Source organism: Alosa alosa, chromosome 15 (genome assembly GCF_017589495.1).
Source record: "Alosa alosa isolate M-15738 ecotype Scorff River chromosome 15, AALO_Geno_1.1, whole genome shotgun sequence".
In the NCBI taxonomy this organism is placed as follows: Eukaryota; Metazoa; Chordata; class Actinopteri; order Clupeiformes; family Clupeidae; genus Alosa; species Alosa alosa.
In genome coordinates, this window is record NC_063203.1 from 24,005,621 (window position 1) to 24,029,533 (window position 23,913).

A 23,913-nucleotide genomic window follows, 5' to 3' on the forward strand; every position below is an offset into this window, starting at 1 on the left:
AAGGCTTCTCACATGTGTTGCCAAATACTGCCATCTGCTGGATAGCTATGGCCTGTCAACATTCAGGAAGAAATTACATTAACAGAAAACTTTGAAATGAAGTTTTTTTTTAAATTTACATTTAATTTTGAACAAAGCAAGAGGCAAACTGGCATAACAGATCATACGATCATAAACAAAATACTGCCAGATGAATACAAATATCTGGTCTTTTCATTCCACATTTCCCATGTTACAGTACAATTGGACAATTTAATGCTGTGCATTCCAGTGCATTACAATGGGAAGCTCATTGTAATGTGAAATTAGGGTAACATACAGTAATGTCTTGTGTCATAGTAACAGTTATTGCATTAAGGCTCTGTGTGAAATATAGCTACCAAATAGTGTTGGGCAGGGGCTGTAAAAGAGAGACATTGGAGTCGTAGGGTCCAAACAAGTGTAGGGTTTACTGTGGCATTGTTTGGAGGAGAAATACTGACGATCTTGTTATAAGAAAATAATGCTTATCTTGACCTCACCAATATGGTGATCAATTCCTAATGCACTGTGCTTGTGGCCATGCTTTATAGGAGCATTTAGTACCCATTTTGTATGGAATTGGAATTTGCTTAGTTAAAAAATAGAATAGAAAAAAGAATAATGCCAAATACATCACACAAAATAACGGCCATGCAGACATTAGCATTGTCTGTATAATCATTAATCATCAGGAGGAAGGTGAAGTCAGTTTCAGTAGCATTAAAGGATAGTAGCTGATAATGAGCAAGATTAAGTAGTTGTTGGAGCGCTGAAGTCCATCAGGTTTTCCTATTTAAGCGTAGCGCAGTCCTATATTAACTAGATTAATGCATCAAGTTAAATATGCTTGTACAGTGGCTTATCTCTCCAGTCAATTTAAAATACATTCTTTGAAAGTATAAAGTTGCAAACATGTAAAATATGTTGCAAAGAGCGGCAACAATTTAGCATGGTTACAGTAGTTAAAGGTACTGTTAGCAATTGCACGCACCATAACAGTTTTTGTCACATTCAGCAATCATCTCCACACAACCGCTAGTTGGCCATTCTGTGAGTACACTGTAGCTAACACACAGACAGGAATATGTGCAAAAGCGCATTCAATTAAAAAACTGTGTTCTAAAACAGGGAAGATGTAGTCAGCATCTTCACATTACCTTCCCCTCTTTTAAGCTTGTAAACCTAGTTTCAAAAGCAGACAAAAAAAGTAAATTACAATAAATTGTGCAAATCATTAGTGCTTTAAAAAGATCAGTTTAACAATTTCAGGTGACTGCCAGTCTTTTTCAAGATCACTCCTTCTTGGCCCAACACTGCACTCTTCACAGTACACAGCCCCCTCGATACCTCCTCATCCAGGCCTCCAGACTGCCTGACACACCGCTCAGCCCTCTGCAATCCCAGCAGATAACAGGCTATCCGAAAGCACCGCCCTACTCCCAAGGCCACAGGCCAGTCTGCCACTAGATATATTCAGGAAGTCCTCAGGTCACTGCTGCTCTCTTGGCTTGGCAATAGCTCCCCACAAGGCTCACATCAGCATCAAGGAGTTTCCGAGCTATTCACACTGTAAAAAACAAAACAAAAAAAAACTCTGTAGGCATCCCAGGCCCCAAAACTGGAAACAAACAAAGTGGGAGTAGCCTGTCCCCCTAACAAATTACGAAACCTTGCGTGGAGTTTCTCTGGGAATACTGAAGGTAGGGATGAGCTACCTTGGTTCAAATATAATGTACATGCACCTTTAAAGGTACTGTCAGCAATTCTATGCTACTTTTAGGTAGCTATACCTTTAAAGGAACCGTATGTAGGATTTTGGCCAAAACTGGTACTACAATCACTTTCAAAATACTGTAGAGCGGTGTACACCGCAGATGTGGTAACTAGAGCAGAGCTGGCAACCCAGATGCCGAAACACTACTGACTTTGTGATTACTAGATAGGTGGAGGGTGGCGGATCAGGCTAAAACACAAATATGTAAACATCAACATCAGTTGAGGGCTGCAACTTCACTTTTTTAAATGACAATATCCTGGCCGGACTACTGTTGTCAGTGATATAAGTATTTGAAATTAGCATGATTTCCTAATGTCTAGTGATAAATCAGGGTCATTTTATGATTAATTGAATTACATTTCTTACATACGGTTCCTTTAAAGGTACTTTCAGCAATTCTATGGCATTTCTAAGCTGTAACACTATTTTTACAATCGGGGAATATCTCCTCATGATTCACTAGCTGGCCATTCTCTGAATACACCGTAAAAAAACTGTCTTCATACACAGCCCAGGCTCTGTGAACTGGAAACAAATAAAGTGACAAATGTGACAAAAGTAACAAATAAAGTCTGTTCTCCAAACAGACAAAAATGTTTGCTTAGAACCATAAACATAAACATCAACAACATGTTGAGGTGAGCTTGTTGGTCCTTCCACTTCTGCCTTTACTGGATCTGCTGTTGACAAACCTCCTGAGCATATTGAGGTGAAGTTGTTGGGATGGTGTTTTCAACATGTTGGTTGCGCTGTTGCCAGACCATGTGTTGAGGTGAGTTTTTTTGGTCCGCTGTTTCTAATGTTGTTGGTTCCGCTGTTGCTAGACCTCCTGGGCCTGTTGAGCTGAGCTGGTTGGCCTGCTGGTTCCGACATTGTGGACAGACTCTGCGAGGTGGGTTTTTCAGAAACCAACAACATCAGAAATGATCATTGGTCACCTTCAGCAGACTCTGTACTGTGAAATACCCTGAAACCTGATTGAAAATGGCATAGAATTTGTTGTCAGGTAAAAAAAGATGATAGTTGAAGAGACACAACTTTTTCTAAGACTTTGCTTAGCTCAAAAATAGCAGTTTTGATATTGGCTGATAGTTACTTAAGACACTAACTGTAAGGGGCCAATTTGTATGGACTCTGGACTAGTTTATATATATAAAAAAAAAATAGAAAAATAGAAATAAGAGCAAGAACGATAAGCTTTTCAGTCCACCATTTCTGATGTTGTTGGTTTCTGATGTTGTTGGTTTCCATGAGCGCATTGAGATAAGCTTGTTGGTCAGCTGTTTCCGATGTTGTTTCTGCTGTTGGCAGACCCCCTGAGCCAGTTGAGGTGACCTTGTTGGTTCGCTGTTTCCGACTTCGTCGATTCCACCATTGCTGGTTTTTTTGTTGCCGGACCCCTTGAGGTGAGCTTGTTAATCCACTGTTTCCGTCATTGTTGGTTCCGCTGTTGATTCTACTTTTGGGCATATTGAGGTGAGTTTGTTGGTCCACTGTTTTCATCGTTGTCTCTACTGCTGACGGAGGCCTTGAGCATGTTGAGTTGAGTTTGTTGGTCCGCCCTTTTTGACGTTGGTTCTGCTGTTGATGAACCTCCTGTGCTTGTTGAGGTGAACTTGTTGGGATGCTATTTTCAAAATGTTTGGTCCCACTGTTGGTTGCTATGTTGCCAGACCATGTGCATGTGTTGAAGTGAGCTTGTTGTTCGCTGTTTCCAACGTTGTTTGTTCCACTGTTGATAGATCCATGGGCCTGTTGAGGTGAGCTTGTTGTTTTGTTGTTTCGGATGTTGTCAGTTCCTCTTTGGCCGGATTTGAGTGTGTTGATGTGAGCTTGTTGGTCCGCTGTTTCCAACATTGTTGGTTCCGCTGTTGCCAGACCCCCTGGGCCTGTTGAGGTGGGTTTTTTCAATCCACCACAATCTTGTGATGATGTCTGATGTTCAGCCCTCAAGTCTCCTGAGAGTGCTGGTTGTAGTTCCTGCTTAGGCTTGGCTTTTGCCAGAGTAAGTCTCTCATCTTGGACAATAGCCTTCCCATGGCTATACACCTTGCTGGATGCCAGAATCTGTGGGTCTTGATGGATCTGTGCACATTGAGTAAAAACCTGTTTAAACCATTTGCAATTGCAAATCATTTCTGAAGCTACTTTTTACTACAAGCAATATTGGATAACCCTTCCTTTCACAGTCCCCTGATGACTATTTACCCGGTAAAGGCCCCTCACTGGTTCTCCTTGCGGCAAGCACATAACATTTCTGCTAACCTTGGAAAACATTTAAACATCCCCACCCCAGACACACACGTACTGCGTACACACACACACACACACACACACACACACACACACACACACACACACACACACACACACACACACACACACACACTTCTTTCCAATATTGTGCCACTAGGTGACACAAGGATCTGCTCAAACAGCAGCTTGTCAAAAATGTGTAGATATGCCCTGCCATTACATCTGTGAGCAGTACTATACTATGGATGCTTTGCTGAGATAATCTAAAGGGAACTTGGTGTATGTGTGAGATACCTCAGTGGAGGGTGTGGCCATGCTCCATGTTGTTTTGTCGTACACTATTGTTGCGTCAGTATCCTCGTTATCATCAACCTGGAGGGGAGAAATGATGGTTAAAATGCAATACTGTGCTGTGGATGCTATCCAGTAGCCTACAAAACAGCCCATTTCTCACCTGTTTCTCATCAGGTTAGTGATATTGTTAGTGGAACACTTTGTGCAAAAAAGTGGTTTCTCGTTTGATTAGAATTAAGCATTCCCCACCTCAATCTTTTGTCTGTCTTAGATGCCTCGCATACCTTGGTAGAGTGTGTGTGGATAGACCATGCTGTCTTTTCGTACACTACTTGTGCGTCAATGTGGTCAACAGCCTGAGGGCGAGAAAACAGGGTTAAAACAATGTACTTATACCCATAAAGTATTATTTATGTGAGATCATTATCCATTACATCTTTCAAATAATTTGTGGTGTTAGCTGTATAGCTGCAAAACCTACCTGACATGGATTTGGAAGCACCTTGAAGTGGTTTCCTTGAAATCTGAAACGGATGCACCTAATAGAAGAGACTATAGGCTAAGGTAACACGCAACAACAGGTGACATGACCACATGTGACATGATTATAATTTGAATGGCAAAGTTGTCATATGTCATATTTCAAATGGTGCTCATATATCATATCATGTAACATTTAGTGTTGAAGGACATCTGGTGCCATTTTTCTTTACCTCTGAATCGTATTGATGTATTCTTGGGGAGCATCTCTAAATTTGTCATTTGAGACAATATATCCACGTTTATTCTTGGCCTCCTCAAGGATAAACCTAAAAACAGAGCCGGGGGTTGACATATAAGAAACAAGAACGGGCTGGAGGGGGTGAGGTAGCAGGAGAACTATAAAGAGGTAGAGAGAAACAGGGAGAGAAGGTGTGAGTCTATCTGTGAAATTACTCTGGAATCTGTATACCGGTACATAAAAATATTTGACAATGCTGATAAATACGTGATGATTGTACATGTGAATGATGTTCTACTGATTCTCTTGGAAATACTGAATCCTCATTTTTGCTCAGTGTAAAAAACAATTACGGATACGGATATGGACAGAGCCTCTATCCATTCTCCACATTGATTTTTATCTGTTCTTTTGTTCATTAGATTATGAATATGGACAAAAATAATCAACACATGAAGTGAACGATATCATTTACATATAAAAAGGGAGCATAGGCGTCATTCACCTATCATCATAAGCCATGCTGGGAGTGTAGGTCACAAAACCATGCTGGTACAGCAGCTGTAGAAGTTTATGTTCTGTGAAATAAAACTTCATTTTAACAATAAAAATGTAGAAATACATGTATACTGATCTGAAGATGTCAACAGATGATAAGAATAAAATACCATAGACTGTGTTCTTAGAGTATTTCCTCCAGATTGGCACATAAGCATTGACACGATAACCCTCACGCAAGAAGTGCATAACCACCTGGTAGATGCCACGGCCTGAGTAGAATCTGTGTAGGCCATGACTGGAAAAATAATTAGTATTCATTTCAAAATATGATAATATTAACAATAACCAATGTTTTCTTTAAAGCTGTTTTAATATTCAACATTCACTCCTCCCCTTTTTATCATGTAGTTGCAAACACAGAGCTAAATGAACATGAAAAACAACAAGCAACTTTTCCTGTCACTTACGTCATTGCCACATTGCTTCCATCTATGATGAAGATTGGATCTTGTCTTTGTTTAACAGAAAAGGATTCCAGTGGTCCCTTCAGGATCCCACAATACTTCTTCCATGTCTCAGTGAGACTGGATATCTATGGGTGGCCAGAGCATGTTGGGTTAAACAGAGATGAATGGCTGTGGTGCCATGCAAAAGGTTCTCTCTAGAGACTAGGGGCTCTATTTTAATGATCTATAACGGAAGTATCTTTGCGCAAAACGCAAGTGGCTTTGTGGGCGGATCTTGAGCGCTGTTGCTATTTTACCGGCGGGAAAAAAATGACTGTTGTGCCCGATGCAAATCTAAAATGGGGTGGTCTGAAGTAGCTACATTACTCATGGGTGTGGTTTGGGCGTAACGTGCAATAAACCAATCAGAGCATCATCTCACATTCCCTTTAACAACAGGCATGCTTGTTCCATAGTGGATTGCTATTATGATGGCAGATTTACCAGGTGCAGCCAGGAGCGTTCACAGCGCTATAAGCACTGTTCAGTTGGGAACAGTCAGCTATTGATTTTTCCTCTTGACAAAATGTAATACAGAATTGTCACAAAGACATACTTTCCGATGTTTTGGGATTACTCTCACTGAATCACGAGGTTATGAATGCATGGTGATATTTTTGCAATGTAGTCTAACATTACCTCTCTATGGACAATGCATATATACAGTATCTTCTGTCAGATAAGCTCTTATCTCCCGTGCTGCTGCTGGGGCATTTGGATTAAATGGCATCGGCATGCAGTTCAACATCACGTCTCCTTAAGTCCTCTAATATTTCCTAATTTATGTCATCAACACAGCCGTGATTCATGGAAATGTGTACGCTAGATTTATGCCTATATTTTCACATCTTAATGGACACCACACTGATTTCCCTCGTGTGGTAATATTCTTCCTTGTAATTATGTATGGTTTGCAGAAATGGGAACTGCGTTGTATAGATGAGAAGAGTGAAGTGTGCGTTGCGCAGCATAGGCGGCCAAGGGCTCCTGCAGGTGTAAGCTACGGCCATTCCTTACCATCAGGCAACTCAACAACGAGAAACAGTTTCCAAGTTGACCTAACTTTCCAACTCTGCACAGTATCCCATTAACTGCATGACAGTAGGCTATTTACAATATTTTCTGTAAAGTATTGTATTGTGTTTGTAAACACATTATCATCAACTTAATGCACGCACAACATTTGTTTGAGCAGGAGAGAGAATAACAATGAATGGACGCAGCAACTACAGAAATTGTAGCCATACTGCTTTCTTTTACTATATATGGTTACTGGTTAACAGCACATAATAAGCTGATTTAAGCTAATTCACTAACTCAAGACTTCAAGGCCATCATGGATATAAAACGTTTTTTGAAAACAACGAAAGGATGGAGGGAACATAGCAAAACTTGAAGTAATTTCAGATGGGCTACAACAAGGTAGGCAAAATTGTGGTGCTTGTCAAAACCTTAGCGCAGCTGGAATAATGCTTAGGCTGATGTTAGAGCGCACACAATGTTTAAAGATATACACAACGGTAAATTGGAACAAAACAAAAGGTAACTTTAGCCTTTATAGGGCTGTATAAAGTTGTCCAAATGAATAGGTCGTAATTAGGTGTTGCATGTAGATGTTGTACTATATAGGCTACTAAATGTTTAGGTGACCAATGCACAAACAAAAAGCTGCAAAATAGGAAAGACAAAAGCGTGAGTATATAAAGTCAATTGCGCTGGAGTGCAAGATAGAGCCCTAGGGGTGAAATGGTATATAAAAATCATGTTATGGTGTGTACCTCGGTTTTGAGGTCATGGTTCGGTTAATTTTTGGTACAGGAAGCCTGTGAAGAATATTGCTGATGCACAACACAAATGTTGTCAAAGATGTCAAATGTTTTTTTGACATTAATTGACTAAACTGACATCTGCCACTTAATATGTGTGGGAACTCCAATTTAAAACATGGTCTGCAAGCAAAAAAGTCTACTGTTGAATACAGTACAAGGCCGCAGTTGGTACTTTCGGTAGACATCTGTATTGAACCTAACAATGGTTCAGTATGAATATGTGTACATTTATACTCGTACTAGAGACAGTGATTTAGTTTGTCCTCTGGACTGCTGTAGAAACAAAATGGCAAACGCCATGGAATCCCACTCCTTTTGAAGATATCAATGATCATTAAATAAATCATTCTAAGGCAGGGATTCCCAAACTGTGGTACCACCGGTGGTACACGCGAGCTGCCACTAGGGGGTACGCGAGATGAAAAGGGCAATGTCGGAAAGGTGTTACAAATGATTACTTAATTAATAATCAAATTAATTCATAAATAATAAATAATTTTGAATCGGGTTATAATAATATGGAAACGTGAAATTAAAGGAAAGCATTTGTAAACTCTATAATATGCTATGTTTTCATTAAAAAAAATAAGCTACCCACATTGCACGTGATTTCCTGCGGGCAGCCAGAATATCTGGTGCGTTAGTTTCGTGGAAATATAGGCTAGGTGCTAGGTAGAAGGCTATGCGAACATGGAAAACTGGCTAAAAACAGGGACACTGTCCAAAAGGCCCAATTAAAGCGATTGAAGAGGATGGAGAAAACAGAGCAGGAGACAGGTAACGATGGAATGGGATGGGGGTTAGACTGATGAAGGCGGAGGTGGAGCGCAGGGGGGTAAAAGAAAGGACGAGCCAGAAAAGACTGCGCGAAGAAAATGAAAGTATGATGAATATTGCCCTAGGCTTTACGTGGATTGGGAGACAGACTGCCCAAAGCCACAGTGCGTGGTTTGCAGTGAGGTGCTATCTAACCAGTCTAATGTTGTTCTCCACACTGTTTTTTTTTTAGCGTGAGAGCTCATAGACCAGTTGTACATTTTGATTTTGTTATTTGTTATCATGTAGGGCGGCTAATTAAACATGATGCCTGGAATGCATCAATAGAATGTGCTACTTTTTTATGTGTCGGATGGTGGGGGTACGCGAGCCGAGTCAGGATGTAGAAGGTGGTCCGCGGGAGAAAAAAAGTTTGGGAACCGCTGTTCTAAGGTAACACATACACACAAATCAGTTGTGTTATGAACATAGGCATGAATACTATATCCCATTCATCTAAATCTTCCATACTATATGTTTAGAGGTATGTGTGTATGCACAAGTTGTTTGAATGTCCCCTCCATACCACCCCCTGCCCCCTTTCACTGTAAGCCCAAAAATTCTAACCTGACTCCGCCAGATGGATTTGCTCCACATACCTTGAAAGCTCGCGAGATCAGGATGGTCTCACGAGGCTAAAAAAACTCCACCAATTTACATAATTTTGCTCTCAATCAAAATGTTTAACTTGTTAACCACTGTAAATAGACCCTAGGTTGTTTTTACTCCAGAGTCACACTTTAATGTTGCATATTTTAGACATACTGTACCTCATATTTAACTTTCTGTTCATTTGGAACTCTGTCTGATTGAAGCATCTCCTGAAGTGTTGGTCCACGTTTTCCCCTTGGGTCCCTTGGCAGCATGAAGAAATCATTTGTCAAAGCGAATTGTAGAATTCTGTGGGTGTGACACATAGAGAGGCCACATTGAGAGCAATGTTGTGCCCACAATTCCATTATCTGTGTCACATCTACAGGGATGTAGTCAATAGATTTGTAGGGAACATGTCCAAATCAGATTAATTTTTTAAAAGTTTTTTTTATAGAACCTCTGAGCCACCGTAACCCATCTAAAAGATTCACCACTTCAAAAACCCACCCCCAGTTCCCCTGACAAACATAATGACTTCCCTGATTTGACCTACCTTCTGTTACATGATTCAATCCAGGTGTCTGGACCTGTTTGTGTAACAATGAGGGCATCAATTTTCTTGGCCAGTGCGTCCATGAAGCTGTAAATCAAATGTTTCTCTTTAGTCATCAAAATCATGAAACATGTTGTCATGAAGTAACACTCTAATACTTCCCAAATTAGCAACCAAAAAGTTGTGTAAAGTTGTATTCTGTCATTCATTTTTATTTTTGTTTGTTTCACCCCAAAAAAAATGAGTGAGAGAGGAGGCTGTATGTGGACAGTATTTAGTGTACTTGCTTAGTTACATGCTAATCTGAACATTTAACTACTCCATGTACTCAATTTTCTCATTCTCACTCATGCTTTGAAAGAATGGAACATTCGCTTATGCCGGACAATTCAATGCAAAATGCAGAGTGAGTCCTCGTGGTAAAGAGTTGGGATGTCTTGGGATATATCCCTACTCATAGAATACCTCTCGTCCAATCAAAAATTAATAAATAGCTTGACCAGACCCAACTGTTGTATATCAAAGATATAATTGATTGAACTTTGGATGGAAAATAATGTTGTTCCATTGCATAAAGCTGTCAAAACAATATCATGGATAATGCACATCACAATCAGAGTTAAAAAGGTTGTTCAACAACATACTAGACTGTGCAACTTTTTTTGTCAGGCGGTGTTATAATGCATTATGTTGTAATTCTGATTTCCCATTTTGTCATTGTGTTGAAAGGACGATGGCTACCTTATTTCACTAGCTTCAATAAAGTCGGAGCAGGCGGGTGTAATGAACAGCAAGACCTTGTCCTGGAGCTGATTTAAGTTGTGTGCTTCTGTTGGTGGGAACAAAGATGTCACAGTCAGGGGCATTACTGTACAGTGGCATGTCATTTGTGGTGTTAGAAAGTGTTTGTAGGAATTTACTTACACTTTGCATTATATAGGATGGGAGATGAATGTATGCATATACATATATATATATATATATATATATATATATATAATTTTTTTACAGTATATTTGTGCATACAATGTCACAAGTATGTCCATATGTACTGCCTGTCATGGTAAATCCTCCCCTGATTATGTCAAAAATGACCAAAAGTATATGCTTATTTTTTATGCAATTTACAAAGCAATATTACTCAGTCTTTCAACAGTATTTGGTTTAGAAGCATGATGTACTCAGACAGATGAGACCTGTTGGTCTTTAAGCTGTGAACAGTTTGGCTACCACAACAACAGTGGCACAAACCTTCATGTTGTGTCATCCACTCCGGCACACAGAGGATGAGAGGATTTCTGTGACCCATATCCCTGAGGCTGTCAACAGCCAGGGTGATACCTTTGTAGGAGTATCCCTGGTCCCGGCCATGACTAGGTGAGAGACAGTAAGAAAATGAAGAGAGCTGCATTAACTATCAAGTACTTGTCTCTAACTCTAAACTGGAGTTGTACCCTGCCCCTCCTATCCTCTCATTCACGTTTTACTCTTACTCTTTGCTCTAGTTTCTGATTAGATTTCTTACCTCCATGCAAATGTTTTGCCGTCAAGTATAAGCCACCGCAAATGTCTGTGTTCTTCCGCCTGGATGGGCTTGGATAGCACCTCATCTGGTTCCCCTCCTTGAGCCATGTTACACTAAAAAACTAAAAAGGTTTATCAAAAACCATCTTACTCTGTGCAATTTATGGTGAAAGCAACACGCCATATATCATTAGATTAGATTAGATTCAACTTTAACGAAATGCAGTTTATGGCCAGAAGTGCAAAAAAACAGAAAAGTGCAATGTGATATACAAATAGACAGGTAGTGCATAGGCGTTGTGATATGGCAAAGTAGGCAATATGATATACAAATAGACAGGTGGTGCAAAGGCAGGACAAGAAATATAGTGCAGTGTAGAAAGTAGTATGCAGTTGGTTTACAGAAGGTGGTTTAGAGTAGTATAAATTAGATATAAATATGTGCAGTGTATTAGCAGTTACCTTATAAGAGCAGAATAAATATGGCTATGTAATATGAACAGTGTGTGAACAACATGTACAAATATGTGCAATGTAGTAGCAGTAACAATATAATAGTAGTAAGAATAATATAGATGTATGCAGTGTATTAACAGAATATATTATGAGAAAAAAAACGAGTAAATATGGATATTCTGCATGAACCATATAGACAGATATGTACACTATGTACAGCTATGTCCGGTAACAGTACCATTGTTGTGCAGAAACAGTAACATTATAAGAGTAGTAAGAATAAGTCTATGTGCAGGATGGATAGTATGAAGAGCAGTAGAATATGGCTATGTATAAGTGTAATTACAGTATTTGCAAATAAATCACATCATCACAGATATCATCTTGGTATCTAGTTTAAAAACACAGCTGTTTAGCTTTGACCCGCTTTTTGCTACTTGAAATTTTTATCAAAAAGTTTTCTTACTCTTACGTGCACTCTGTGAAAGTCCCCATTTCACAGCGTCATCTTGGCGTGCAGTCTAAAAACACAGCTGTTTAATGTTGGCTCACTTCTTGCCACTTGTGATTGTTTAACCTTTATGATAAGCACATTACAAATCAACGTGGTTATCTTATCTTATGCTTTGTCTGATTTACTTCCCTGAGCTGCACAATGGGAAGTTGCGCAAGTCACGTGGGCGACACGTCATAACAAACACATTGCGCATGCACAGAATTTGCAACTTTTTTTTGCCACACACAGTACATAGTTATAAACGGTTTCCAACTTGAATTTCCCCTTGGGGGATCAATACAAGGATACAATGATACAAGGAAGTTTATTGTCACATGCATATAGTTACTGGAAGTAAGAAATGCAGTGAAATTATGTCTGGTGTCAGCCTATTTGTGCATTTATGGGGGGGGTAAAAAGTGCAGTAGAAGAGGGGTTTAGTAGATTAAGTGGCAATGGCTGCATAAGAAAGGTGGGGGAGGATTGGGATTGGGGGGCACCAACAAGGAGCACCCAAGAGCAATAAAGTATCTATCTATCTATCTATCTATCTATCTATCTATCTATTTATCAACTTATGGTGAAATATGAAACTAATCCACTGGGCTGACTGTACAAAATGGACAATAATCAAAATATAGGAATTGATACAAAAAAGAGAGACAATGTTGTTATAGTTTACAGTGGTATAATGATACTAAGTAATAAGTTACATTACATTACATTTGGCTGACACTTTTTGGCCAAAGCGACTAACAACATAGTTAACAGTTTAAGTTTTAGAGCAGTTCTCAACAATTTTAGGACAATTTAAAAACATTAGAGTACAGTAAGAATAAGTGCATCAGTGAGTGCTGTTTTTAACAGTTACTTGTCAGTTTGAGACGGCTGGTGAGTGCTAGGATCAGTAAGACTTGTTGTAAGTGGTGCTATGAGAGGAGATGTTCTCTAAAGAGCTGGGTCTTCAGGAGTTTTCTGAAAATGGAGAAGGATGTCTCTGCCCTTGTAGGAGCTGGCAGTGTGTTCCACCAACGAGGAACAACAGATGAGAAAAGTTTGATTGGCTTGAGCGCATCGGGTGGTAGAGCTAGACGCCGCTCGGCCTGAGGAGCGCAGCGGTCTGGAGGTAGCGATGTCTGTATGAGGGCATTCAAGTAGGTGGGAGCAGAACCGAGACTACTTTGTAGGCAAGCCGCTTAGAGCCTTGAATTTGATGCGGGCCATGTAGGTAGCCAGTGTAGCTGGATGAGCAGCGGGTAACGCGTCCCTTTTGGGTTGGTTGTAGACCAGACGCCGCCCAGCTTCTGAATCATCTGAAGTGGTTTCACTCGCGCAGGCTGGGAGACCTGTCAGGAAGGCATTGCAGTAGTCGAAGTCGTGAGATGACTATTGCCTGAACCAGAAGTTGGGTAGCATCTTGAGTCAAGTAAGTCCTGATTTTCCGTATGTTGTAGAGTGCTAAAACGGCATGACCGGGCTTACTGAGGCAACATGATCTGAGAAGTTTAGTTGGTTGTCGAGAACAACTCCTAGATTTTTTTTGCAGTCCTGGTAGGTGAAACAGACAGGGAGTCAAATTTGATGTTGATGTCGTGATGTATGGTAGGTTTAGCTGGGAGGACCAGTAGTTCAGTCTTTGAGAGGTTCAGCTGGAGGTGGTGTGCCTTCATCCATGTAGCTATGTCTGAGAGGCAATCCGAGATCCGTGCTGAAACCAAGGGGTCATCAGGTGGAAAGGACAGATAGAGCTGTGTGTCGCCTGCATAGCAGTGGTATGAGAAGCCATGCGAACGGATAATCTGTCCCAAGGAGGTAGTGTAGATAGCAAAGAGAAGGGGCCCAGCACTGAGCCCTGGGGACCCCTGTGGTGAGATGGTGAGGTGCAGATAGCTGACCAAGCCATGATAATGCTAAACGAGCCCCTGTGAGGTAGGATTCAAACCAGGAGAGAGCAGAACCGAGATTCCCATGTTAGCGAAAGTATAGAGAGAAGGATGCGGTGATTAACCGTGGTCAAAGGCAGCCGATAAGTCAAGCAGAATGAGTACTGATGACCGAAAGCGGTCGCCTGGCTTTTTAAGGCTTCTGTTACAGACAACAGAGCCGCTTCGCAGAGTGGCCGCTTTTGAACCCAGACTGATTTGGATCCAGAAGGTTGTTCTGTGAAAGGAAGTCAGAGACTTGTTTGGAGACTGCTCGCTCAATGCCTTTGGATAGGAAAGGCAGGAGGAGACAGGGCGGTAGTTCTCGACTTGGAGCAGGGTTGAGAGAAGCTTTAAGTAACGGTGTTACCCGGGCCATTTTGAACGCTGTTGGAAATGTGCCGGAGGTTAGCGAGGCATTGATCACATGTGTGATAGCTGGAGCGATGGTCGGGCTGATGGACTGAAGTAGGCTCGTAGGTATAGGGTCCAGCAAGCATGTGGTAGGACGGCTGCATGTCAGGAGTCTAGATACTTCATTCTCGGAGAGAGGCGTGAATGCTGAAAAAGATGTTCCAGCAGTTCCTAGAGGTTGTAGGAGTGCGGTATCTGAGTCAGATGCGTTGAGTGGGCATGTAGAGAATTGACTGCTGATTGCCGCCACTTTGTTTGTAAAAAATGAGGCGAGGGTATCTGCAGTAAGGCTGGATGGAGGAGGAGGTAGCTGAGGGTTGAGTAGCGATTTGAAGGTTGAGAAAAGTTTTCAAGTGTCTGTAGCGCTGTTGATTTTGTCATTGTAGAAAGATGTCTTAGCAGCAGTGATGCTGGCTGAGAAGGAGGTCAGGAGTGTCTGGTAGTTTTTGAGGTCGTCAGTTAGTTTGGATTTGTGCCATTTCCTCTCCGCGGCTCTGAGTTTGGTGCGCTGCGATCGGAGGGTATCATTTAGCCATGGATGAGAGTGTTTGGATCGAGCTGGCCTTGTGGTAAGAGGGCACAGCCTCGCCTAGACACGAGGTCAGTGTGGAGCAGAGCGAGTCTGTGGCCTCATTAACCTCCAGAGAGGAGAAGGTGTTGAGTGGAGGTAGACCGGAGGCAACCACAGAGGAGAAGTGCGTTGGAGACAGGTTCCGGATGTTGCGGCGGAACGTGACCATCAGCTGAGGAGTCGGAGGCTGTTCTGTCAGGCTGACGTTGAACTGGATGAAGAAGTGGTCAGAAAAATGGAGAGGCGTCACCATGAGGGTGTCTGTAGTATAAGTAATACTAAATACTATAAAAACAGATCAGAGTGTGCGGATACCCTGTGCATGCACTGAATTAGTGAAATCTCTATGGGCCCAGTGTAGACTATTTTCATAATAGTTTAAAATAACAGTAGCCTGTCCTTTCAGAACACTACTCAGAGGAATTGTAGATAGCCTACTAGAAATCACACTAGTCATAACAATACTTACATGACAAATCAGTAAAGCTCTTGGATTTACATATTTCATCCTAGGATTGCATAGTTGCAATGCCCTCCAACACAGTAAAACATGTATTTTGGTAACTGTCCATATTTAGGTATGGTTAAAACAGGTTGGTCGTTTAAATCCACTGAATTTGAATATGAATTTTACAGACTTGTTCCATGTGTATTTTGTAAAGGAAGGTAATCAATTATGGCTTAAACTTGGCCTGGAGAGATCTGGTCCGACTCCACCACCAAACATTTGAACATTTTGCAAAAGGAACTAGAGTTTTCTTAGCTTGTTTAACTTACAGGTCCAAGAACAGAATGTAGTGTATTTTTTGCTTCTGCAGGCCACGATTGTGTGTTGTGTGTATTGTTTCATAGTAACTATTGTTTAACTTCTTTAATTAGATACACCAGAAACTGTGATTAACTTGTTTGTTTTTGTTGCTTTTGTTGCTTCTTTTCAAAGTGAGCATAACACTGCTGACTTGTAGATTTATCTTTACTTGGCTGTGGGTGTGCAGCCCCCACTGAGTTTGTGTGTGTGTGTGTGTGTGTGTGTGTGTGTGTGTGTGTGTGTGTGTGTGTGTGCGTGTGTGTGTGTGTGCGTGTGTATGATGCATAGTAAATAGTGTGCAGACCACTTGCTGCAGCGGTTCAGTGGGAATGGGCACCTCAATAGATCAGTGGACAGGCTACAGCAGCACCTCTCAAAGGGTGACCACTTCTCATACTGTATATAGAAGGCCTGCATTTTAAGTTCCCTTTATATTGAGCAATTACTGCATCCTGATGGTAAAGCAATATATATATATATAGGATGCTAAAGCAATATATATATATATATATATATATAGGATGCTTTCTCTATTTGTGAATTCACTTTCTCTTCTGTCAGGGCAATGTCCCCAATCCACAATGCCTTGTAAAACAAAGGAAGATAATAACAATCTGACCCAGAAATAGCTTTGCATTTAGACACTACAGCGTGTCTATGTTGCAATCTCATCTTAACTTCAACTACGCAGTCTACTTTCAAAGCAGCATAGGCCTAGGTCAATCATTTCTAAGTTACAATAATGGCAGACTTACAATTGTCCTATTGAAATCTAGATTTATGAATTGTCAAAGCCTGTCCAGCAATGTGGTTTAATTAGTTTACTTAATTAGTTAATTAGATGTCTGTTTCTCACTCTTTGCCATGGCATGTTGAGCATGACTGGTAGCACAATTGCTTCAACTGTTTCATGGTTTCACAAAGCCTCATTTTGCCCATCCCTACATTTTTGGATATGTAGTATGGTGGAAAGTTTGTTGTCGACTCTGGCACCCCAGGAGTTACGGTGACCCAGGGAACACCCACTTAACCCAAACCTAATACATCACCCAGGTTTGTCATACATTTGAAAAGACAGACACGTGTTACACTGAAATGCGCAATCATTTTTTAATGACAAACAGGAACCAATTGGCGGTGTCAAGAAATCTCACATGCCCAACATGGAACACAAACTACAACCAAGACAGAAAGAGACACGCTTAACAACCAACAGAGGTCACGCCGATGCTAAATAGCAGTGTCTGTTCTGACGGTCATCCCGATGGTCCAGGGGCAGAGGACAACAGATGTTAGGCTGTTGATACAGCATCGAGGAGCCAGGACTGGAGAGCGTTGAGGAGCAAAGACTGGAGAGCACCGAGCCACGACTGGACGGCGTTGAGGAGCCAGGACTAGATGCAGGGCTGGAGAGCACTGAGGAGGCAGGTCTGGAGAACTTTGAGGATTTGTAATGCGTGAGAATTCATAATGCGTGCAATTGAATTTGTAATGGGTGTAATCGACAGATTTGTAATGCGCGTAATCAAAATTGTAATCGAATGTGTAATGCGTGTAATCAAATTCGCAATGCATGAAATCGACAAATTTGTAACACGTGCAATCGGCAAATTTGTAATACGTGTAAACAAAATTGTAATCGAATTCGCAATGCGTGTAATCGGCAAATTTGTAATGCGTATAAACAAAATTGTAATCGCATTTGTAATGCGTGTTATCAACAAAATAGTAATGCGTGAAATCGACAAATTTGGAATGCGTATAAACGAAATTGTAATCGCATTTGGAATGTGCGTATTCGACAAAATAGTAATGCCTGTAATCGGCAAAATAGTAGACCAATATGTCTATGTCGTCCAAAATCATCTGAAATGAGCACGAACATCAAATCTTCCGCATTCCAGCATTCCTCCACCCTCCATCCTCCTTCAGCATTCCTCCTCCTCCACCATCCTCCTCCTCCATACGCCCTGTAAGAAGTTTAGCAAAAATCAGTCTTTCTTGTCTGGAATCATTTGTACAGATAATACAGTTTTTGTTTAGTTATTACAGTGAGTAAATATAAATACGCATATTTGAGGTGAAAACGATCTCGGTCGACATGTGTGGCGCCATAGAAGGTTGTGGCTGTTGTTAAGTACTTTGTTTCTTGTTTTGGTCAGACCCCCCATTCTTATTTTTGGTCTTTTAGAATTAAGACTCACAATATGCAGTACCGAAAGTGTCATGGGGTGGCGCTGTGATAATAACGCTGGTATTAGGTAGCCACTAGCCAGCAGCAAGTCTCGGTTAGTTATTCAAGCCAACGAGACGCCGACGAGTATCAAGCCACTCATGCACTTTTGTTTTGATGCTTTATTTGATTTCAGGTGAGTCCGAAATCACAGGAAGGATATGTAATTCATTTGTTAGTAATTTGTGTAATGTTTGAGCAGATGATACACGCTGTAAAATGTGTTCACTGCGTGAAATACATGTTTATTTGTAATCGATGCTAGCTAGCTAAGCCAGTCTGCTCGAACCAGTAACTAGCCATCATAGCCTGATGTGAACGCAGTAGGCTGTTTGGGATATTTCTTGGTGATTATGCGACGAGAATGTTAATGCATTGCTGTTTGTAATCGCGAGTTAATGTTAATGTAAAACAGCAAGTCTCGTTAGTTATTCAAGCCAACGAGATCGAAATCAGTATCAAGCCACTCATGCACTTTTGTTTTGATGCTTTATTTGATTTCAGATCAAACTTTAAAAAAATAAAATATGTGGCACTGAAGAATATTGTCTCTTCTCTGCGTGTGCAACATATTTTTGGCGAGCCAGAGCCAGCAGAAGACTTCTGAGTACTTGAGGAGACGGTATCCGGACGGACACTCCTGCTTAGAGAAGAAATCGGAAGATATGGAGGAATTACAAGACACTGTGAGCACAAAGCTACTGACACTGCAAACTCCTGATCTCATCAAAGTGTGCTATCACATTAAATGCAGCAAACCTGTGGGTGGATTTGAAGGACAGTCTAGGCGTGCATTAACAAGAATGGTGGAGAGGAGTTTGGATGAGATTGAGGCAAGTGAAGAAGATGCTGAGACGTTCTTACAATTCCTCAGAGACCTCTTGTCATTTATGGAAACATTGCAAGAAAAGCCAAATAAAACACCTTCAGACCCCAAAGACAAGAGCAGACAACAAGAGCTGGAGCAGTTAAAAAAAGAATATGCACAGCTGCAACAAGCACAGTCAGCAGCACAACGCACTCTGGAGGAACAGATAGAGGCCTTAGAGGAAAAGCTGAAGCTGAAAGACCCCACAGCCCCAGTGACTGGTCCGGTGCCTGAGGTTACCCTCAGAAAGGAATTCAGAATCTTTGGACAGATCGGAGAAGCCGGCCAGAAAGAAAAACTCTCCTACACAAGCCTCACCAACCAGATCGAGTCAGGTCTAAAGAAGGGCTACACTGAGACGGAAATCATTGAGGCTGTCATAAGGGCAGTGAGTCCTGGCCTTCACTTGAGAGAGCTACTGGAGATTAAGCGAAACATGACACTTCAGTCATTGAAGACCATATTGAAGGGGCATTACAAGATTGATTCATCGTCAGATCTGCTGCATAGGCTAATGAGCATTACCCAAGAACCCAAAGAGTCGGCCCAGAACTTCTTGTTCAGGGCAATAGAATTGAGGGAGAAATTACTGCGCACATCAGATGATGATGAGGTTGATGAGCAATTTAGTCTAGAATTAATACAAAAGAAATTCCTTCGCTCTGTAGAGACTGGACTTTTTAAGTGACTCAGTTAAATTTCAGATAAAGCCTTATCTCAGCAATCCCAACATTACAGATGAGGAGCTGATAGAGAAATTAGGTGAAGCTGCAAATTTAGAGTTTGAAAGACAAAACAAGCTGAAAAAAAAGTTGTACCAAGACCCCTCAAACTGAATGAAATACAGACAGGGACACATGATCCAGAAGAAGAAGCAGTGGGGAAGGAGACAGCTACATCACAGGAGAAGAAAAAGCAGGGACCGTGCAAAATGGGCTGGCATGGATGCTACCAAAGCGATTGAGGACCTCAGAGCAGATATGAAGGAAATGACGAAGATGTTCTGTGAGACAATTCAGGCAACCAAGACAGTCACATATGCAAACGTGACACCACTGCCAGCTGAGAGGCGGCCGAGGGATGCAGACCATGCCAAGATGCGCAGAGGTGGTGAGACATGTAGTCACTGCTATCGTTGTGGGCAAGATGGGCATCTCTCTCGGGGATGCAGACAAAGAAGACCAGCACAGGGAAACGAGAGGGGGCTGCTGAACCGGGACCCCCAGTAGCCCACTCCCCCTCCTGGTCCCATGGAAGTTCAGCGTTCCTGCAGGCCTCAACAACCACCCCAAGCTAAGCATAACAGTAACGAGTGTGATATGCATAATGACACTGTTGAAAGCACAATTGCCGGCAATGCCAGCCGCCTTTTCCCTCAGCATCAAGCCAGACTCCTGGATCTCATCGGAAAGAGATGCCTGGTTCATTGCCAGCTAGATGATGTCATTGTGGAAGCCTTATGGGACACCGGGGCCCAGGCTAGCATTATAAATGATGGTTGGAGGAAGGAACATCTACCCACCAGCATTGTCAGACCAATTGAAGAGCTCCTGGGGCGGGAACACTAACTGGATTAGCTGCAAATCAGACAGAGATCCCGTTTGATGGCTGGGTGGAGGTGAGATTTTGTTTGAGCAGTGAACCTCACACCAGAGAAACACTGCAGGTGCCCATGCTGGTGACAAGTGACTCGAATGTAGCAGAAAATCCAATCATTGGATTTAATGTTATTGAGGAGCTGATTAACAGATGGGACAAACAGCGATCAAAGCTGAATTTAGTTCAGGTTGTAAGCCAGGCCTTCTCAGTGTCTGCTAAAACAGCAAGGTCAATGATAAACTTCATGCAGACTGCAGATACAGATGGAAATGTGGGGACAGCATGGACCAGCAAGAAAAGTGTACACCTGGCTGTTGAGCAGATAACCACCATCTATGCTCGGGCACGTGTCGGTGAACAGTTCTTAGGTGAGAATCTGCTATTTGTGCCATGTATGTCCACACAAATGCCAGAGGGTTTAGTCATGCAAGAAGGCCTTGTTAGAGTAACAGGTGAGAGAATGATCTATGTGCCTGTGTCCATTGCTAATACCAACATGCATCGGTGACCCTTGGCCCACCTGATGTTGGGCCACCTTCAATTGATAAAGACAACTTACCCAGCTACAACTGAGCTCAGCCAAAGAGATAAAACTCAGAGCTCACTGGCAGCTCACTGGACACAGCCCACAATACAGCAATGCGAGGTAGCCCTCACCACAACAGGCTCACCACACCCTCAGACACCACGGCCAACTCAATATGACCCACCTGTTAAGCTAGACCATCTTAGTGAAACACAACAACAAACAGTGAGACAGCTGTTGAGAGAGGGAATGCAATGCATTTGCTTTTGATGACCATGATGTTGGCTGTATCCCTCCCTCAATATGCACATCACATTGCATGACAAGACACCTGTACGGGAGGACATACATGTCAGTGCCAAAGCCCTCCATCAGGAAGTTAAGGAATATCTCCAAGACTTACTGAATCGTGGATGGATAAGCAAGTCCAGATCACCCTACTCCTCTCCTATTGTCTGTGTTAGGAAGAAGGATGGTAGTTTGAGGCTATGCTGTGATTACCGGGAACTCAATGCAAGTCAGTGCCTGACCGACACCTATCCCAAGGATCCAGGATATGCTTGATTCCTTCGTGGCAGCTCCTGGTTCTCTGTGCTGGACCAGGGGAAAGCCTACCACCAGGGCTTTCTGGAGGCAGAGAGCAGGCCACTAACAGCCTTTATAACACCGTGGGGGCTGTACCAGTGGAACAGAATCCCATTTGGCCTCAGTTCAGCCCCTGCCAATTTCAAAGGAACATGGAAGACTGCTTAGAAGGCCTGGGATGTTATCTGCCAGCCATATTTAGATGATAACTTAGTCCATAGTACCTCTTTCAATGATCATGTCAGTCATATCAGAACAGTTTTGCAAAAGGTATCAGCAACACGGGGTCAAGCTCAGTCCACACAAATGTGAAATATTCAGAAGAAAAGTACGGTTCCTGGGACGGATGGTGTCAGAAGACGGTATTCAATGGATCCAGCTGAGATAGCTCCTGTTCAGGCCCTGAAGCATCGAACGCCACGACTGTGGGGAGAACTTAGGAGGATGATGGGATTCCTCTCTACTACAGGACATATATTCCCAATTTCTCTAGAGTAGTAGCACAACCCTTATATCAGCTGTTGGCTGTACCCCCCAGTGAGTTTTCACCTCCCAAGCAAAATAAAAACAAGAAAAGACTCTGCACAAAGGCAGGGGTCACATACCACCCGGTACCCCTATCAGCTGGACTCAAATCCACCAAAATGCATTGAACACACTAATAGACCACTTGACAGAGCCCTATCCTTGCTTTACCCAGATTTTACACAACCATTTGTACTTCACTGTGATGCATCACAGGGAAGGTCTCCAACTGTGTGTTATATCAGAGACAGGCAGGGAGATGTCAGTGATTGCATATGGTTCCAGAACTCTCACACCCCGGAGAAAAACTATCATATGCATTCGGAAAATTAGAGTTCCTGGCACTTAAGTGGGCCATTTGTGAACGCTTTAGGGATTATTTGTTTTCATGCCCCACATTTTGTAGTTTACACGGATAATAATCCCTTAACATATGTCCTGACAACTGCAAAATTAAATGCCACAGGCCATAGGTGGGTTTGCCGAGCTGGCCGATTTTAATTTCACGATCAAATATCGGCCCCGGAAAACAAAATGCAGGCGCCAGATGGCCTCTCCCGCATGCCATTGGACTTGATGAGTTTGTGAGGCAGTGCACAGAAGAGGTGAGCCACAGTGTCACCAGTGCATCTATGCAGGGGAGTGATGATGAAATCCAGTGATCCCCACTCTGGGCAAACATGGTGAGGTCTACAGGCCATAGGCAGCTTCTTAGAGACACTGACATACAGTCCCCTAGCCAGTCTGTTTCACCAGTGCAGATAAGGGAAAGTCAAGAGAAGATGTCATGCTATCAGCCGGCTTCTGCAGTACAAAAGCGGCGGTCACAGGCCACCTAGACAGACCCTCAGGATAGAGCACCCAGATGTGAAACTCTTTGCTCAAACAGTGGGACAAACTTCATGTGAATGATAAAGAATCCTGTATAGGAGAGTAGGAAACAGAGAGCAGCTCCTGCTACCACAAGAACACCGCATGGTGGTTTTCAGGGAATTACATAAAGAGATGGGGCATCTTGGGGTTGATAGAACACTAGCCTTAATCAGAGATAGGTTCTATGGCCCAGAATGCAAAAGGATACTGAACACTTTGTCACGAGCGAATGTGAGTGCTTAAAAAGAAAAAAAACAAACAAAGTGACCCGCGCACCTCTGATGTCTATAAAGACAACACATCCATTTCAGCTAGTCTCAGTAGATTTTCTCCACCTGGAAACATGCAAACAGGGGTATGAATACATACTAGTCATAATGGACCACTTTACACGGTTCCGCCCAGGCTTATGCCACAAAGAATAAGTCTGCTAAGACTGTAATGCAATGCCTGTTTAATGATTTCACACTGAAGTTTGGGTTCCCAGAAGATCCATCACGACATGGGGAGAAGTTGAAAACCAGTTGTTTGCTGGAGTTGCAGAAGGCGTCTGGTATGCGTGGTTCCCGCGACCCCTATCATCCGATGGGAAATGGGCAAGTGGAGAGATTCAATAGGACCCTCTTATCCATGCTCAGGACACTG

The 23,913-nt window shown here is 42.2% G+C and overlaps 1 protein-coding gene across 3 annotated transcripts; it reads right to left on the bottom strand.

Moving 5' to 3' along the window:
- Positions 1-1,987: 1,987 nt before the first annotated feature.
- Positions 1,988-12,423, bottom strand: LOC125308455. 3 transcript variants are annotated; one of them, XM_048264985.1, is made up of 14 exons: positions 12,315-12,423; positions 11,394-11,514; positions 11,120-11,241; positions 10,610-10,697; positions 9,869-9,955; positions 9,492-9,621; positions 6,038-6,162; positions 5,738-5,865; positions 5,575-5,647; positions 5,062-5,157; positions 4,830-4,887; positions 4,633-4,704; positions 4,349-4,426; positions 1,988-3,883 (listed from the first exon to the last, which is right to left on the bottom strand). In XM_048264985.1, the coding sequence occupies exons 2-14, from the start codon at positions 11,498-11,500 to the stop codon at positions 2,903-2,905; spliced, it is 2,145 nt and encodes a 714-aa protein (XP_048120942.1). In that variant the 5' UTR covers positions 11,501-11,514; positions 12,315-12,423; the 3' UTR covers positions 1,988-2,902. The 3 variants fall into 3 exon arrangements, with proteins under 3 accessions (XP_048120942.1, XP_048120941.1, XP_048120940.1); XM_048264984.1 differs by having other exon boundaries at positions 5,575-5,865; positions 9,492-9,576; XM_048264983.1 differs by having other exon boundaries at positions 5,575-5,865.
- Between the last annotated feature and the right edge of the window lie 11,490 nt (positions 12,424-23,913).